This window comes from Spinacia oleracea, chromosome 4 (assembly GCF_020520425.1).
Source record: "Spinacia oleracea cultivar Varoflay chromosome 4, BTI_SOV_V1, whole genome shotgun sequence".
Taxonomy (NCBI): Eukaryota; Viridiplantae; Streptophyta; class Magnoliopsida; order Caryophyllales; family Amaranthaceae; genus Spinacia; species Spinacia oleracea.
Genome location: NC_079490.1, coordinates 168,145,668 through 168,165,481, shown reverse-complemented (window position 1 = coordinate 168,165,481; position 19,814 = coordinate 168,145,668). Strand labels below are relative to the sequence as shown.

Genomic DNA, 19,814 nt, shown 5'->3' with positions numbered 1-19,814 from the left:
TCTGGAGCTTCACATTCCTTTATTTCTCCATCATTTGCGAAATGCTTAAAGTTAAAACCATGCTACGATTTTCATGCTATTGCTTTTCCTGCTGGATAAATTGTGAAATGTAGAACCCTATATCTTGTTAAGGGAAGTAGAGTTCCTAACTGACCTAATAGCCTTTGACCTATCTGATTTTGATGTGATTTTGGGAATGAACTGGTTGACGAAATATGAGGCTAGCATTAATTGTTTAAGGCAGAGTGTGACCTTTACAACACCCAATGGTGATAGGATTTCGTTCCAAAAATTAAGGAGAAAACCGATAATTCAAATTGTCTATGCTTTGAGATCTCAGAAAATGATTGAGAGTGGATTTACTGGTTGTCTTTGTAGTGTGGTTGACCTTAATACTCCCGAACCATCCATTACCGACATACCCATTGTATGTGAATATCCAAATGTTTTTCCCGAGGAGATACCTGGTATGCCCCCACCAAGAGAGTTAGACTTCAGTATTGAACTTATTCCAGGATCCACCCCTATTTCTAAGGCACCATATAGGATGGCACCAGCTGAGTTACAAGAGTTAAAGAAACAATTAGATGAATTACTTGAAAAAGGGTATATTTGACCGAGTGTTTCACCTTGGGGAGCCCCAGTTCTATTTGTGAAGAAGAAAGATGGAACATTGAGGTTATGCATAGATTATAGATAGTTAAACAAGATTACTATTAAGAATAAATATCCTTTACCCCGTATTGATGATTTGTTTGATGAACTTAGAGGTGCAAAAGTGTTTTCAAAGATAGATTTGAGATCTGGATACCATCAACTTCGCATTAAGCCCGAGGATATCCCAAAGACTGCCTTTAGAACCAGATATGGCCATTATGAGTTTGTTGTCATGCCTTTTGGGTTAACCAATGCTCCAGCTGTATTTATGGACTTAATGAACCGCATTTTCAAACCATACCTTGATAAGTTTGTGGTTGTTTTCATTGATGATATTCTGATATATTCTGGGAGTAATGAGGAACATGAGGAGCATTTGAGGAAAGTGTTAGACACATTAATTCAAAACTAGTTGTATGCCAAGTTGTCAAAATGTCAGTTCTGGCTTAGAGAAATATCATTTTTGGATCATATTATCTCTGATAAAGGTGTATCTATTGATCCTGAGAAAATAAAGCAATTGTAGAATAGTCAAGACCCACTAATGTCCCCGAAGTACGAAGTTTTATGGTTTTAGCAGGATATTATCGAAGATTTGTTCAAGACTTTTCTAAGGTTGCCTTACCCATAACCCGCTTAGTTAGAAAGAACACAAAATTTGAGTGGAGTGATGATTGTGAGTCAGCATTTCAGGAACTTGAGAGACGTCTCACCACTGCCCCTATTCTTACCTTGCCATCTGGAACCGAGGGATTTGTTATCTACAATGATGCATCTAAGCATGGATTAGGATGTGTTCTAATGCAGAAGGGAAAAGTCATAGCTTATGCTTCCCGCCAACTCAAACCCCATGAACAAAACTACCCTACTCATGATCTTGAACTTGCAGCTGTAGTTTTTGCCCTAAAAATCTGGAGACATTACCTGTATGGAGCCTCTTGTCAGATTTTCACCGACCATAAAAGCCTTAAATATATTTTCACCCAAAAAGAGCTAAACATGAGACAACGTAGATGGTTAGAACTCCTGAAATATTACGATCTTGATATTCAATACCACCCTGGAAAGGCTAACGTAGTTGCTGATGCATTGAGCCGAAAATCTCACCTAAATATGATCTTACCTTTTTCCCGAGCCAATCATGATGATCTGCAAAAGATGGAAATCGAGTTCATTAGCAAGCAAAGAATTGCTCGATTGAATACGCTCGAAATGAGACCAACTTTGATCGATGAGATTAAGGAAGCACAAGGAAAGAACTTGCAGTTGGAACGAATAAGAAATGAGGTACGAAACGGGAAGTCACCTGGTTTCGTTATTCAAGAAGATGGTACGTTAAGATTTCAAGGAAGACTATGTGTTCCGAATGAAGAAAAGTTAAAAAAGAGAATCCTAGAAGAAGCTCATACTTCACCATACTCGATTCACCCTGGAGGAAACAAGATGTACAAAGATTTGAGACAAGTGTATTGGTGGAGCAACATGAAGCAAGAAGTTGCAGAATACGTGGCTAAATGTTTAACATGTCAGAGAATCAAGATAGAGCATCAAAGACCAGCAGGCTTGTTGCAGCCTCTGGATGTGCCAGAATGGAAGTGGGACTCAGTGTCGATGGATTTTATCATAGGTCTACCAAGGTCGACCAAAGGAATGAATGCCATTTGGGTTATTGTGGACAGGTTGACAAAGTCAGCACATTTCTTGGCAATAAAGAACAATTGGAGTTTGGATCAACTTGCTGAATTATATGTAAATACCATAGTACGATTACATGGAGTGCCTAGCTCGATTGTTTCTGATCGTGATCCAAGGTATCAAGCCACATATTGGAAGGAATTACAGAGAGCCCTTAGAACGAAACTTAATTTCAGTACTGCTTTTCATCCACCAACTGACGGGCAAACCGAGCGCACTAATCAGATTGTCGAGGATATGCTGAGAGCATGTATTTTGGATTTTCAAGGAACGTGGGAAAAGTTTTTACCAATGGTGGAATTCTCATACAACAACAGTTATCAAGCGACCATTGGCATGGCCCCATACGAAGCTCTTTACGGTAGAAAATGCCGAACCCCATTGTGTTGGAGCGATATCGATGAAGCACGTGTCATAGGACCAGAATTGATTCAGGAAACCACCGACAAGATTCGGTTAATCCAATCGAGAATGAAAGCGGCACAAAGCAGGCAAAAGAGTTATGCAGACCAACGAAGAAGACCGTTAGAGTTTGAGGTTGGCGATCACGTGTTCTTAAAGATTTCGCCTACAAAAGGAGTAATGAGATTCGGCCAAACCGGGAAACTAAGCCCAAGATACATCGGGCCGTTTGAGATATTAGAAAGAGTATCCGAAGTAACATATCGACTTGCCTTACCGACCGACTTGGAGAAAGTGCATAACGTATTTCATGTTTCAATGTTAAGAAAATATGTTCCCGATCCAAGCCATGTGATTTCACACGAACCCTTAGCGTTGCGGAATGATCTTACTTACGAGGAAAAGCCGATTGAAATTCTTGATCGTAAAGAGAAACGTCTTAGAAACAAAGTGATTCCGATGGTTAAGGTCTTGTGGGCTAACCACTTGACATCCGAGGCCACGTGGGAAGTCGAGGATCAATTTAAATCTAAATACCCCCAATTGTTCGCTTAAGAATGGTAAGATGTACGAATCTTTCTTTCTAGTATAAATGATTATGTTAACCATGTTTATGTATGATTGCTTATGTATATGAGTGGTGATTAAACCAAAGTCCAACTGAGCTCCAGTTTCGAGGACGAAACTTTTTCTAAGGGGGTGAGGGTGTAATACCCCAGATTTTTAAACTTGATTAATTATGCTAATTATTTTAATTAGCCTTTCTAATTAAGCTTTAACCATGATTAATGAATATTTTATTTTGAAAATTAAAATGCTTTAATGATAAGTATTATTTTCATGTTTTATGATTATGTTAAAACTTGGTTTTATTAGTTAATTTTCAGAAAAAGGAGAATTAAAAATATATTTACTAAAATACCCCTATGTGATTCACAGAATTGGAAAACCAGGTTCTCAAACTCCCCTTCTTCTCCCTCTTTCGTGTCACCATTTCAATGAAGCTCAAACCCATGACTATCCATGTGTCCTCTACTATAATTAATTCTCTTGCTAATTCATCAAACCTATGTACCTAAAACTAGAGTAGCTAATCTTAATCACCAATTCCATTGCTCAAATTCTTACACTTGTTAATACAATCTTGCTGAGTTGTTGCATCCAGAGAACACCATTGCTCCTATAAATAGTTGTTAATTCATCCCAAATGCAACACAAATCAGATTAACCATCAATTGAAATTTTCACCATTCAAAATCCATCAAAATTACCCACCTTCCCTGTAATTTCTCATCTTCGAACCACCACCATTACCCACCACTGCCGCCCCATTCCACCGGAAACCACCACCATTGACCACCCAGTCACCTCCTGCTCATCTATCACCACCACCGTAGCTCGTACTCGCCTCCCTCCTGCTCCTCCGTTTACCTACGCGCGGCTTCGCTCCCCTGCATTTCTCGCTCCTCCGCGTAAGCTCGACCATCAGCCCCAGCGGCACCTCCTTCTGGTGTGCCATTGTCGCCCAAAAGTTAGCTCCCTCCCTTGCGCAGACCATCACACATCAGCTGCTCTCCTCTTCGTTAATTGCTTCTCGGGTTGCAAATAGTAAGACCCCTCCTAAAACTTAGGTATTCTGTATATTTACTTTGGTAAATGGGCTTATGTTTCTTTTAAAATTATAGTGGGCTTTGCTTTTCATTGAAAAATATCTTGGGTTTATTTTTTTATTTTTTTTTGATGAAAAGGCCGAAGCCAGTACTTTTATTAAGGAGCTAAAACGCAATCAGAAGCAATTACATCAACCAGAGAATTTGGACCAACTCCCACCCAAATCCTAGTAGAGTAGTCTAAAGGACTCAAGTGAGCCAATTCATGGGCAACCCCATTAGCCTCCCTAAAGATATGAACAAAACTGACCTTGTCAATCAAACTTGCAGTAGATAAAGCTTCCTTAACTACAACACCTAGGTATGATCCGTCACATTGGCCAGCACTAAGCATCTTCACCACTTGAATACAATCACTCTCAACTATGACCGAAGAAGCGTAGGACTGAAGAGCAAGTTTCAGCCCCAGAACGACAGCCTTTGCTTCTGCTATGTTTGCATCCCACATACAGTTGGTCTGCTGACACGCCGCCCTAAAAACCTCCCCCTTGTAGTCACGCACAACTGCACCCATACCCACACCCTTCTCCCCAAAAGTCGCACCATCCACATTAATTTTCAGCACACCTTCATCAGGTGGTATCCATCTCACCTCCGACCGATCCACCGTCTTTATACTTCCAATCCCAGCAGGCATTTTGCACTCCTTGGAATCCCAGTATGCTGTAATTAGGCTATCTGCACTACCAACAATTTCCAATGGGTGTCGTGGTTCACCCCCATGGACAACCCTATTTCGATCATTCCAAATATTCCATGCTAACACCATCACCTTCTCTAACTCACTCCCCTTGTTGTTGTTAGTGCACCACCTCACCCACTCTTGAGAGCTCTCGAAGCAGGGACCCTCAACAACATCATCTCTCCCTGCTAGCTCCCACACTCTATGGGCGGCAGGACAGTAACGTAGAGCATGTAGCTCAGTTTCATCATATCTCTTGCACCTCTGGCACGTTGGCATGACACTTTCTACCCTTCTGTGAATGCTCTTACGTGTTGGCAGGGCACCACTACAAAGTCTCCAAACAAACACTCTCACCTTTGGTGGTACATTCAAGCTCCAGATTATATCCCACAACTTAGAGCTTTCAGAGCTTCCTGGGTTGCCTTCAATTGTATTTTTGAAGAAGGTAATGAAATTGTACCCAGACATAACACTATACATACCTGTCTTAGTATATCCCCACACCCTCCTATCTTCTGATGGTGTGAAGGCCAGTGGTATGTTAATGATTTCTTCCGCCTCAAACTGTAGAAAAGAGTCTCTAACTCGAGCAACATCCCACCCACCGGTCGTACGGTCAATAAGCTCCCCCACCTTGTCATAGGCACAATCAACCTTTCTACTCGAAATCACCCTAAAAGAGGGTGGGCGACTCAACCATGGGTCAGTCCATATACTAATATTTTTCCCATTCCCTACGATCCACTTGCAGCCCTTCTCCAAAACCCACTTGCAACTCCATATGCTTCTCCACACAAGGCTCGGTCTACACCCTACCCCGGAGCTAAGGAAATCCCCATTCGGAAAATAACGAGCTTTAAGCATTCTTGTTGACAACAAATCCGGATTTTGGATAATTCTCCAACCTTGTTTTGCCAGCATCGCTTCATTGAAGTCAACAATCCTCCTAAAGCCAAGACCTCCACATCCCTTTGCCGTACACAACTTATCCCAGGCAACCCAACAAATCTTCTTCTCATCCTCCTTACACCCCCACCAAAATCGGGCCATCATACGTTGTATGTCATGGCAAAGACCAACAGGAAGTCGAAACAAACTCATGTAATAGGTAGGAATCGCTTGGACAACCGCCTTTAGTAAGACTTCTCTACCTGCGAACGACAAAAGTTGTTGTTTCCACCCTTTGATCCTCTTCCAGACACGCTCCTTTAAAGGAGAAAACGCTTGTGACTTCGATCTCCCAACCCACGCCGGCATCCCCAAGTATCTCCCTTGTCTCTCCGCAATCTTTACTTCAAGGCCAGACGCTAACTCCGCCCTAAGAGCATCAGCTACATTCGCACTCACTACCATTTCTGATTTCCCAAAGTTTATTACCTGTCCAGACGCATTACCGTATAACTCCAGCACTCTCCTTACTGCCATAACGTCTCTATTGTCCGCCCTACAGAAAATGATGCTGTCATCGACAAATAGTAAGTGAGATATGTCCGGCGCCCCCCTGCACACTCGAACCCCTTGAAGGGACTTCCTATTTACCTCCATCTGAATAAGGTGAGAAAACACCTCCGCACACAAGATAAATAGGTACGGGGAGATCGGATCTCCCTGTCGCAAGCCCCTCTCTGGCACAAAATTGTCTGAGGGTTCACCATTAACCACCACTGAATGAGATACTGTCGATACACATTTCATAACCCACGAAATCCACATATCATCAAACCCAAGCCTCTCCATCACCTTCACTAAAAACACCCACTCCACCCTGTCATATGCTTTACTCATGTCCAACTTGACAGTTGACTTTTAAAGTGAACTACTAGAATTAACGTATTAGTAAGATTTAAAAGCTAATCACTATACTCTTATGCCTTTTTCAAAAAGTAAATGTGCTTAAATTATTATTATTTCATTATTATTATTTTATTATTATTATTATTATTATTATTATTATTATTATTATTATTATTATCACTAAAAGCAAGTAATAACTTGGCTATACCTATTTCCATAAAGATCTCGACCCTCGGAGCTCAGGAAGGACGATAATCAAGGCTACAGAAAAAGGTCTAGCCAATCACAAATAGAGGTAACGGCTATTGCTAGTACCCGCAAGTCCCTTCAAAATGAGATTATAAAATTACGACGTTACATTTGATTTATTTAAATCATTTTTATCGTGTTTTATGATTTGCGGGAGTAAACTATTTCATATTTATATAATATTTATGAGAAGCATGAAACAATTATGTTTTATTGATCACCTGATCTCAATAGTTATTTTACTTCAACTGAAGTACAGAGGTTGAGAATTATAAAACTCATTAAAACATGATAAATAAAAGTGAAAGACCTAGTTTTGTTGGCAGTATCAGTTTACAGGTTACAGTTCACAGTTTACAGTTTCGGTCATGCATGTACCCAGGGGCACAGGCCCACGGTTGAGCACAAGCTCTTATGGACACCGGTCCATCGTGGAAGACGTTCCACCAGTTTATACTTGCCAACAACTAGTATGTTAATAAAGAAAAGGTTACGAATAAACTAATATGACGTTTTATTAAATGTTTTATGATATTCTATTCTCCCTGTTTTAGTAACTAAAATGAGTTGAAATGATTTTACGTTGCTAGAGTAGTACGTTACTGAGTCTTCGGCTCACCGTTTTGTTTTATGTTTTAGGTGCCGACCGGGACGGCGGATGCGATTAGTGGCAAGGATTTCTTCTTATTAGGGTTCACCTAGTTTAAGCTTAATTTGTACTAAGTTCAAGTAAGAATTTTCTACTAAGTTATGTAAGTCACTTTTGAATATTAACATAGAACATGGTTATATTAGTTTTATAAAAGTATTATGAGGATAATAGCCTTGTAATTCCCAAGAGGGGGTTACGGAGGTAATGCCTCGACCGAATTAGGGCAACTCTACTGCTTAATTACTTGAGTTAGAGGTCGGGGCGTTACAGTTACACCCTCAGGAACTTTCATATATACTTCTTCTTCAAGAGTGCCATGAAGAAAAGCATTGTTAATGTCCAATTGATAGAGTTTCCATTGCTTGCTGGCAGCTAGACTGATAAGACATCTCACAGTAGACATTTTGACAACAGGAGAGAAAGTTTCATGATAATCTATCCCATATTTTTGTGTGAATCCCTTTGCAACCAGCCTAGCTTTGTATCTTTCCACTGAACCATCTGCATTCTTTTTGATTCTGTAGACCCATTTGCAGCCAATAGCCTTTTTACCTTTGGGAAATAAAACATAATCCCAGGTTTTATTATGTTGTAATGCAGCTATTTCTTTATTCATTGCATCTATCCACTGAGAATGTGCAGCAGCTTCAGAATATGTAGTAGGTTCAATCAGTTCCATATGTGAAGCAATAAGAAGTTTGTGGTGATCTGGTAATTTGTCATATGCAACTAAATTGCACCCGTGCCTTGGAGGCTTATGACAAACAAAATCACTGAAATGTGAGGGTGGTTTTATAGTTCTGGTAGATTTTCTAGGTACTGGAGCAGGAGATATGGTTGGACTAGATGGAATAATAGGAGATTGATTAGGAGAGTTTGTTGGTGATTGAGAAGAATAAGTTGAAGACTGTGATGATGAATCATTGAAAGGGGTAGAAGAACTGGTGATATTAAGATTTTCAAGTGAGATATCAGGAAAATCTGAAGAGTAAGGAGTGACAATTGGTAAGAAAAATTGATTTGAGTAGACATCTGATGGGTTAGATGAGAAATGAAAAGGGAAATGGTGCTCATGGAATACAACATCTCGAGAAACAACTGATTTTCTTGTGATAAGATTGTAAACCTTGTAGGCTTTCTGAGTGGGAGGATATCCAAGCAGAACACATGGATTAGCCCTGGGGTCAAATTTAGATTTGTTGACCTTTGATGTTGTAATGTAACATAAGCATCCAAAAACCTTCAAATGAGACAAATCAGGTGGTTGTCTGAATAGTTTTTCATATGGAGTACTGAAGTTGATACTCTTTAGGGGCATTCTATTAATCAAATAAGTTGCAATAAGAATGCAGTCACTCCAGAACTTATCAGGAATAAGCTTTGATTGGAAAAACAAAGCTCTTGCAGTCTCAAGAAGGTGTTTATGTTTCCTTTCCACTACACCATTTTGCTGAGGTGTGTGGCTGCAGCTTTTCTGATGTAGAATCCTTTGCTAAGAAACAGTTCCTTCATTGCACCTTCTGTTAAGTCAGGAGCATTGTCTGATCTAACTGATTTCACTGTGGAACCAAATTGATTCTCAACATACAGAAGAAAGTCAGTCATTATTTTAACAGAATCTGTTTTATTTCTCATTAAGTGAGTCCAAGTCATTCTAGTGTAATCATCCACAATTGTAAGAAATTGATTACACCTAGAAGAATCATGTACAGAATATGGTCCCCACACATCTACATGTAACAAATCAAATGGCTGCACTGACTTAATGCTACTAACAGAGAAGGGAAACCTTGTTTGTTTTGCCAATGGACAAATTTGACAAAAACATTCAGCTAGGCAACCTTTTACATCAATGCCTTTAACATTCTTTATTTTGCCAAAAGAAATGTGTCCTAATCTAAGATGCCACAGTTTAGCTTCTTCAATCTCATATGTAAAGCTGGAAAGAGCTTAGTTGTTTGGTACTGTTTTGTTGTCAGATGTCAACAATTCTTCATTTAAGCAATACAGGCCTTTGTCCAATCTACCAAGAAGAATGTGCTTGTTCTTGGAAAGGTCCTGGGCAAAGCATTCATCATGTGTAAATAATACTGAACACTGAATATCATTGCACAGCTGAGACACACTAATCAGATTGAACTCAAAACCTGGAACATACAACACATTTCTGAGTGTTATATTATTTCCTAGATCAACTAAGCCTTTGTGTGTTACCTGTAATTCAGTACCATCAGGAATTGTGATAGTGTGATTCTTGTCATCAACAGATTCTAATTTGCTGAACATGCTTTTATTTGAACACATGTGATCACTTGCAACACTATCTAGAATCCACTTAGTTTTGAATTTAGAAAAGATACATAATGTACCTCTCAATTGAGTTGTAGTTGCTAAGCCAAGAGAACCAGAACCAGAATGTTCAGCTTGGTTAGCAGCTTTCTGAGTGTTAAGAAGGCTCAAAAGATTGTTGTACTGTTCTTCTGTGAATGTGGCATGAACAACTCATGTATCTGCCTCATTTCCACTTTCCTTCTCAGTAAATTCTTCTAGTTGAGCTGCTGCTGCTACTCTTTTGCCTTTGCCTTTAAAATCCTTAGGATATCCATGTAGCTTCCAACATTTATCAACTGTATGGTTTTTCATTCTGCAATGTTCACAAAACAGGTTGTTCCTATTATAAGTAAAATTCCTTGTCTGATTTCCACCTGTATTCAGTGTGCCAGAATTGGAACCATAATTGGACTTATAAGTCCTATTATCAGTGAACTTTCTTGCAGTAAACACAGTGGATTCCAAGTTGTGATTTCTGTTGCTATTTACTTCTTTCTGTTGTTCTTCTTGAAGCAATAATCCATAGGCTTTTGAAATTGTTGGAAGTGGACTCATCATGAGGATAGTGCTTTTGGAGTGATCATATTTTTTGTTCAGTTTCATCAGGAACTGAATCAACCTTTGATTTTCCTGAGATTTCAGGAGTTTTTGTGTGAGTGTACAATTACATCTAGTACAAACACAAGATGGCAGAGGATCCAAACCATCTAGTTGATCCCAAAGAAGTTTGATCTTAGTAAAAAAAACCAGAAATCAGTTCATGATTTTCTTGATTTAAATCACACAATTTCTGCTGGACTGAGAACAATTGAGGACCAGATGATTGACAAAATCTTTCTTCAAGATCCAACCAGATATCTCTTGTTGTTTTGAGGTATAGAACACTTCTTGCAATCGAAACTTCAAGAGATCCTAACATCCATGAGATCACCAAGTCATTACACCTGTTCCAGATTCTGAAATCTTGAGAGTTTGCTGCTGGTTGATCCAATGTTCCATCAACAAAGCACAATTTGTTTCTAGCAGACAATGCTATCATCATAGACCTTTTCCAGTCATTGAAACACTTTCCATCAAACACTAAATTGACCAATTTTGAAGTATTGAGGTCATTGTTGCTGAGATAGTAAGCTGAATTAGGATTGAGTGAAGAATCAACTTCAGTAGGCATTTTGAAAATCACAGAACGAAATTCTATAGAATTTCAGTTGCTGATACAGAATCAAAGAAATCAAAATATGAAAACAACTTGATCAATTGATCAAGCAATTAAGAAGAAGAAATCTGCGAAAACAATTTTGGCAGGATCTAAAGATCTTGCTCTGATACCATGTCAGTTTTCTCCTTTTAGGGTGAAAACTTTGAGAGAATTTGAGAGAGAAAGCTAAGTAGAATAGAGTTTATTATTTGATTGAATGAATGAATCATAATTACAGCATGAAGAGTATATATATACAGCCTAAATGCTAACTCCTATGAGGTGTTTCCACCAATCAAAACACAGTAAATGTACAGCTCATTACTGACTAAATGAATCAGCAACTAACTACAACTAACTACCTTCTAACAGCCTAACAACCTTCCTTATTTCTAGGAGAATCTGTTAAGCTTTCTTCTAGAAGGAAATGAGCTGGCTTCTGCATGAAGTAAGGCAGTGTTGCTTGTATTGCTTTGCTGAGTGTGTTGTTTGCTCGTGTGATGGCAAGCCTGTACACCAACAACTAGCATATTACTAAGAAACTAATGATGCAAATTATTATAAATATTTTTTGTTTTCTCACTTCTCTCCTTCTTTTTCGCTCCTTTATTTTCTCTTTGTTTGTGCTAATTATATCTTCTCCCAATAAGGAGGAATAACCAACAAAAAATGACTTGATCCATTAGACTATGACAATATGACATATTAGTAATCCGTTCACTTAGCCAGTATGTGAGTTAGTCCTAGGTTAATCTTTTACCGAGCCTAGGCCGAACCCATTCGGTCTAGCCAACAAACTCGGTTCGTAGGACGTACTCAGGTTAACCCAACCCACTTGACATTTGACAATCTTTAGGCCGGTCTAGTTTATCCAGTATAAGTGGTTAACACCTTTGGCTATCTAAGCAATTACAGTAGTTGCTAGCTTAGTCTCCTACTAGCCTACTAGTGTCTAGTGATGGACCCTTAGTCAACGTTTAATCTCGACCGTTGACGTGATGGTTGATCTCGATGACGACGTTATCACAGAGGTGGATTATTTCATCAACGTTTAACAACCCGTTGTCAAAGGAGTTCTTTCTCTATAATTGGAGAACTTGTGGATCTTAGTTGTTTTATTGCAAGTTGCTTAATAATACTTCAAACAAATAGACATATATGTAGTACATTACCTTAATAATTTCATTGACTTTTTATTTGATTTAGCCACTAAACAAGTTGAGCATCATGACAGTTTCTTGGATTAAAAACTTTAATTAAATCTTCGATTTTGTTTCCACCCCGATACTTTAAGATTTCTATATAAGAAATTGTACTATTAACGACGGGAAATCCCATTGCTAAAGGCCAATAATTGTTGATTAACGACGGGATTTTTCGTCGCGAACCCGTCATAAAAGGGGACTGTCGTTAATGGAAAATCCCGTCGTTAACCCGTCGTAAAAGACATGTGCGACGGTTGTTCCCGTCTTTGTTGGGTTGTTATCCCCGTCGCAAAAGGCCTTTTACCACGGGATTTTTACCCGTCGTTATTAGGTTGTCATAAAAGATACAAATTTTTGTAGTTTATATTACGTAGGGGTGTAAACGAGTCAAGCCGAACCGAGTACTATCCTGTTTATATTCATGTTCATTTAATTTAGGCGAGCTCGATCCCGAACCCGAGCATTCAACCGAGCTCAAAAATTTGTTCAAGCTCGGTTTGTTTAAGAGATTTTGTGTTCGTGAACGGTTCATGAACGTCTTATTTATTAACCGAGCCGAGTTCATAAACGAGCTTTTTTCTTAAAGTAGTTTTGTACTTTAAAGTTTAATCATTTGAAAACATAATTTTGAATGTTCACTATTTAGCCATTTCAATTCAAAATTTTATTCTAACAAGTCAACAACAATAACAACAAAGCCTTAATCCCAAAATAATTTCGGGTCGGCTAACATGAATCGACATAGGAGATCGTCATTGTAACCAATCAAAATATTTTTATTCTATGATACATATTTTTGGTAGTTAAAATTAAAGTAAGAATACGATTTTAATCTATGATCATACAATTATTTATGGAAATTTTGATTATGAACACAAATAGATGAACTTGTTCATGAACATAAATAAATGAGTTGTTCATGAACATAAATGAACGAGCATACATAAGTTCATGTTCAAGCTCGTTTATTAAACGAGCTTCAAAAGTTGTTCAAGCTAGGCTCATTAATTAAATAAACGAATATGAACGAGATTAACCGAGTCTGAACACGAGTAATTTATTGAGAGTTTTGGCTCGTTTGCACCCCTACTATTACGGAGTACCCCGTAACATGATTACAAATAACGAATTACCCCCTTTTGTTTCGGATTACAAGCAACATGTTGAATTTAATTTTAATTCATCCATTACTGTACATTGACAAACGTGAAAAATTCTAACCAGTTGAAAATGCAAGATACTTGCCCCTTCCGCCAGAAAGATTCACGTGTAGGGTATTAATTAGTCCTAGGTTTGTATCACTAATTATTAAGTAGTAATTTAATTAAGAATGCTGGTTTGTGCGCTGTATTTGAACCCTAATGATCGAGCTATCACAAGTGCTCTAGTCTGTACTACGAGTATAATCCAACTTGCACAACGAATCAATGGAATAAGCATCCTATGGATGTATAAAGAAAAAAAAAATTAAGAGTACAAAATTAAATCCAAACTCATGTTGTTTAAATAAGCATTTGATAGCAAAATGATATATATAACCCTAAACCGCATAAAACATTTGTTTGATTTAAAAATTAATTACATGTAATTTTACAAGTATTACAGATTACTACAGTACATTAATTTTCAGTTTAAAACTTTAGAAATGTAGCAAGCGGAGAAATCATTGATCACACACCCGAGTGTAAATTTACATTCTCCTATAACGGTATAACCTGGTGTTACGTACGTAGTGATACGTGTAAGTATTACCAAGTACTAGAATATTAGATCCCGTGCACGCACTATTCAAAATATTTGAATAACAAAATAATCGTTCTAAAATAAAGTAGCACTTAGTACAAATGATCTTGCAAATTTTCAAAAGATTAATAATGTTATGATATATTTTATGATTTTACAATTAGTATTTTTGAGAAACGTTGAAAAAATATACTGAAGATCTAATAAATACTGAATGATAGAGATTTAGTCTAATACAAAATCTTTTCCATAAAAGTTAATTGAAATAAATAAATGAATAAAAAAGAAGAAAACTTTTGCGGGGATTTTTTTCACCAGGAGGTGACAATTGACATGTGTCATTCCCGATGTCTGTTTTAGTATAATGCAATAGATATAATCGTATTATTTATACATATACGTTTTTAATAAATACAGTACTTAATCTCTGTCAAAATATGACTTGCAATATTTTAGACTTGACCTTTTCATATACAGCTTAGGATCAGCTACTCCGTATTGCTAGCGATAATACATATATTTTGACGTTACTTTGAAAAAAATCAAAATCTCTCCCACATAAATCATCCATATTCTATATGCTTTAGAATATGTTCTTGGTAATCTCGATATTTCTTCTTAACTTCTTATAATTAACTCAAAATCAAACCCTTTAAGGAAGGTAAATCATGTGATATTAAGAGTGATTAAGGGCTAATTAATCACATAGTGAAGCAAACTACTGGTTTTATAATCCAACCAAGAAGAGTTGATTATGGAGGAGGTGGGGAAAAGTGATGAGAGCAGTCCGTTTATGGAGGTAATTACGACGACGGCGACGGCCATGAATACTATTTACCCATTAGCAAAATTGCCATTAGATTTTGCAAGGATTTTGAAGAGTTTGCTTGTTTTTTCGACGCTTGGAGTTGCATTCCTAGTTTTGTACTATGCGTCGTCCAATAATTATGGGGAGTTTCTACCAACTTTGGGGCGCTTTTCTTTTACGGTATATGATGTCAATGGCACGGTGAGCTAATTTCTTTCTTCTTTTTACTCTTTTTAAATTCCTTCAACATGTTTCTGAGCGATTTCCTTCAATATTGTTTGATGATTCGTAAATTCCCAAAATACGCTACTTTTTCACTTATTTCTCACTCTACCGTCCACATCAACAATAAAGCCGGTCTAATTTTTTTTATAAAATCTACAATAAACCGCTATCTGAAACAACGGTTTAAAGAGTAAACCGCTATCTGAAATAGCGGCTTATAAAACCAAGCGGTTTTATAAAGTTTTGTTTTAAAAGAAACCGCTATATTTTACACCATTGAACCGGAAAAAAAAAAAATCTTTCTCCCTTCCTGGCGTGGACGGTATGGTGGGAATTAAGTTAGAAAGTAACGTATTTTGGGAATTATTGGATCTTTATGCAATATTGAAGGAAATCGCTCCATGTTTCTTTAACACGGAAAAGAAAAAACTATAGAAATCTAAAGAAAAGTAAATATGTATATATTTGTGAAAATCTCCGAATTTTACTTGTTTGGTGTATTATTGTGGAAAACTATGAAAAACAGAGTATAATATGAGATGATGGAAAAAAAAGTTTTTTTTTTTTTGTTTGCTCAGTTTTCCATAGTTTTGAGGAAAAAACGATGGAAAACAACAATGGCAAAAATAATAAAGAGACGTCCACATATTTTCTCATATTTTCTTTTCCATATATTCCAATTTAATACTCCGTAACTAATAACAAAAATAAAATTATAGAATCCTCTTAATTATTTACACAAATTTACTCACATTTACTCAGTTTACTAAACACACTTACACACGTAAGAGTTTAATACTAGTAATGATTAGTAATTATCTTGACGATAATTTTAAAATGGAAATACACCACTTTTTTTTTTTTTTTGAGGGGAAATACACCACTTAGTACTAGCTATTTACTTGTACAATTTGTTGATACTACTTCGTATACTTTAATTAAACACATAAAGACCGATTCATACGAATGTAACAACGTTGTTAAGACTAATACTATACGAAGTACAGTATATTATACAGAATATCAAAATAATAAGTTGATATATAGTTGACCATTTCATGATAATTAATTACGGAGTAATTCAATGAACAAGTCCAAAATTACGTTGTATGGTTTTCACATGAATTACCTCGATCACAATTAAACATGTTACATGTATACAACTGACATTTTCTTTAAAACTATGGACTTGAAGATCAAAGATGAGTATTACGAGCTAAGGAAGGTTCTAGAAGCGGCATCAACCAAGGAAAAAACAGTTATATTGACATCTTTGAACGAGGCATGGGCAGAACCAAACTCCATGTTTGATATTTTCTTAAAAAGTTTCAGAGTTGGAAATAATACAGCTCCACTTGTCGACCATTTATTGGCTATAGCCGTCGACGAAAAGGCGTATCTTCGATGCAAGAAGTTAATCTCCCATTGTTATTTTCTCAAGACTAAACAATCATCTCAAATGGCTAATGAAGCGAGGTTCATGACCCCTATTTATTTGAATATGATGTGGGAAAGACTTGCTTTCTTGCAAACCGTTTTGAAACTTGGTTACAACTTTATTTTCACGGTAATTTCTCTATCACACATGAAATCTTTGTGCAACTTTTATCTCATACGTGTTATTTTATCACAATGTCATGTTTTTTTACCCATACGCTTATGTACTTTAGGTGTATCGTATTTATTGTGTACTCTTAATTGCTATTATCCACGAAATGGTGCAATATGAAATTAATCCTATTAAAAAGTCGTTGTAAATTTGTAACGGGTGAGTTTATCCCAAGTCTTAAGGTGAGACTCGAGTTTAAACAAATCTTGAAGTGAGTTTGAAAATTCAAGACTCACTTAAAACTCTATATTTTCTCCGACCAAGTCAAATTATACCACATTATCATACTTTGTCCTATTTAATTATCTTTTTTTAGGAGCTTAGCAGAGTTTGAGGCGAATCTGGTGATAATGTGTAAAAATGAGGAGATAGAGTCTTATGTGAATCTGAATAATAAAAAAAGTAGATAAACATTAGTGGAAAGCTGGTGTGACAAAGTCTGAAGATAGGGGTTCAGTCTAAGGGTTAAACTCACCCTCTTAGAAAAATTAGAAAATTCAAGTTGTGCATAACCCACTTAAAAAATATAAATTGAATCAGGCCGAAAGGCCTTAAAAATCTGTCCAAAACCCACAATTGTTTGGGCCAATCAATGGGCCATGCTCAAGATGGTATTGTCTACTTCATATCAACCAAAAAAGAATGTAGTTGTGAAAAGGTGAAAACCCTTTTGTCTGAATCTCATGAAAGTCCTTGTAACTAACGTTCTTTGTTTAAATTTACAGGATACTGATGTTATGTGGTTTCGAAATCCAATCCCACATTTTACTCCAAGTTCAGATTTCCAAACCTCATGTGACCGATTCAACGGCAATCAATTCGACATACGAAACCCCCCAAACAACGGATTTCTTTTCGTAAGATCCAACAAACGAACAATTAAATTCTACAAATTCTGGGTTTCGTCAAGACAAACATATCCTTCTCTACATGAACAAGATGTTTTTAACAGGATAAAAAACGGTACATACGTTAGAAAACTTGGCGTGAAATTTAGGTTCTTAGATACAAATTATTTTGGTGGGTTTTGCCAAAAAAGCAGAGATTTCAACAAGGTTTGCACCATGCATGCTAATTGTTGTACTGGTTTGGATAGGAAAATAGCTGACCTTAATACAACACTTGAGGTTTGGAAGACTTATTTATCCTCAAATAATTACACGTCACCACAACCTTCAAATTGGATGGTCCCAAAACAATGTCATATGTAATATACTAAGTATATTTATATGTTTACTCATTTCAAATTTCTCCTCCTCTATTTTACTTATATTTTTGAAGGTTGTAGACTTGTAGTATGTGGTTTTTGAGAAGGAAAATTTGGAATATTAATCCAACCTTTGGCCGATTTTCTTTTATTAAGCCTACCTATGAGTTATTTTTAAATAATCCAACCTTTTAGGGGTATCATCTTATATCGGTCCTTGTGACCGATTACCTGACTATCAGGTAGCTTCTTTAATTTTAGCCCTTTTTCTTTTTACTTTTTTAATATGCCTTTCTGTAATCACCTTCATCTTCTCTACCCCTTGCTTCCTGTAGTCACCTTCATCATCCCTCCCCCTTCAATGCCACACATGACACATCTCCTTCAGGACTTCACAACTACTCAAATTCGTGAACTACAACACATCAGTTCATCATTAACAACAACTAATTAAGAATACATTGTTTATTTCAAGTACTCCGTACTTACATCTACAACCAAATTCTAAACCAAAAATACCAATACAAATTCGTTGCATCTCTGGGAAGCTAAATTGTTACAGGCAACACCCATGAAAAAGTGCTCAAAAACCTAAAAGTTACCCAGTACCACATCCACCATTGATATTACAATTTACCTCATTGTACAATTAATTCCCGTAATTTGGAAGCACAAAACCCATCACTTACAAATTCACTTCTCAATTGCCAATTTGCCACTTTTTCCACAAACTTATTTATATCAAACAGGGACAATTTGAAGTAAATTAAAGGATTCAGTTTTGATTATCGATTCAATTTGAAGTATAATTGAAGGATTCAGTTTTGATTCAATTGCTAGAATAAATTTTGTGGCTTGATTTGTGATGATCATGAAGTTGTGTTGGCGGTTGAATAGTGATCAAGTAGGTCGTTTGTTGATTTGGATGCGGGTTATAATTTGATTAGAAAGTTCGTGTTCGGCTTGGTTTGATTTTGATGATTATGCAGTTGGTTGTATAATCAGTTAAAGGTTTTGGTTAGATTTTGATGATTACACATTTGGTCAGTTGCTGCGCCTAAACGTTAGTGTTGGTCTCGGGTTCCTGAGGTTAGGAGAGAGAATGGGGTGATGAATTTCTGGGGGGTAGGTTTTTTTTTTTGATTTGGTCGTAGTTTTTGAGATCGTTTATCGGGAAAAGCAGAGGCACGATTACTGGAACTCTGGAAGCAAGGGAGAGAGAAAGGTGAGCTGAGTAGCCGGAGGCAAAGGGCTGCCAGAGGTGGGGGTTGAAAGCAACAATGGTGGTGGTATTCACAGTGAAGAGGAGTGAGAGAGCCGTGTGAGAAAGGGAAAGCAGGCTAAAAAAAGTGTGGGTTTTTCTTTAAAGTTAAAATAAAAATAACCAATTAGAGAGTGACACGTGGCATGGTTAACCTATAAAACTGGTTACTAGGAGGTCATGGACTAATATAAGATGATACCCCTAAAAGGTTGGATTATTTAAAAATAACTCATAGGTAGGCTTAATAAAAAAAAATCGGCCAAAGGTTGGATTAATATTACCAAAAAGGCAGAGACTTCAACAAGGTTTGCACCATGCATGCTAATTGTTGTACTGGTTTGGATAGGAAAATAGCTGACCTTAATACAACACTTGAGGTTTGGAAGACTTATTTATCCTCAAATAATTACACGTCACCAC

At 37.0% G+C, this 19,814-nt stretch overlaps 2 protein-coding genes across 2 annotated transcripts; one reads left to right on the top strand and one right to left on the bottom strand.

Annotated features, from left to right (window-relative positions):
* Positions 1-9,241: 9,241 nt before the first annotated feature.
* Positions 9,242-11,306, bottom strand: LOC110801887 (uncharacterized). Its single transcript, XM_022007293.2, has 5 exons — positions 10,921-11,306; positions 10,319-10,805; positions 10,019-10,243; positions 9,770-9,862; positions 9,242-9,670 (listed from the first exon to the last, which is right to left on the bottom strand). The coding sequence occupies exons 1-5, from the start codon at positions 11,304-11,306 to the stop codon at positions 9,242-9,244; spliced, it is 1,620 nt and encodes a 539-aa protein (XP_021862985.2).
* A 3,434-nt stretch (positions 11,307-14,740) lies between these two features.
* LOC110801868 (uncharacterized protein At4g15970-like) lies at positions 14,741-18,173 on the top strand. Its single transcript, XM_022007277.2, has 3 exons — positions 14,741-15,290; positions 16,510-16,881; positions 17,649-18,173. The coding sequence occupies exons 1-3, from the start codon at positions 15,036-15,038 to the stop codon at positions 18,132-18,134; spliced, it is 1,113 nt and encodes a 370-aa protein (XP_021862969.1). The 5' UTR covers positions 14,741-15,035; the 3' UTR covers positions 18,135-18,173.
* Positions 18,174-19,814: the final 1,641 nt, after the last annotated feature.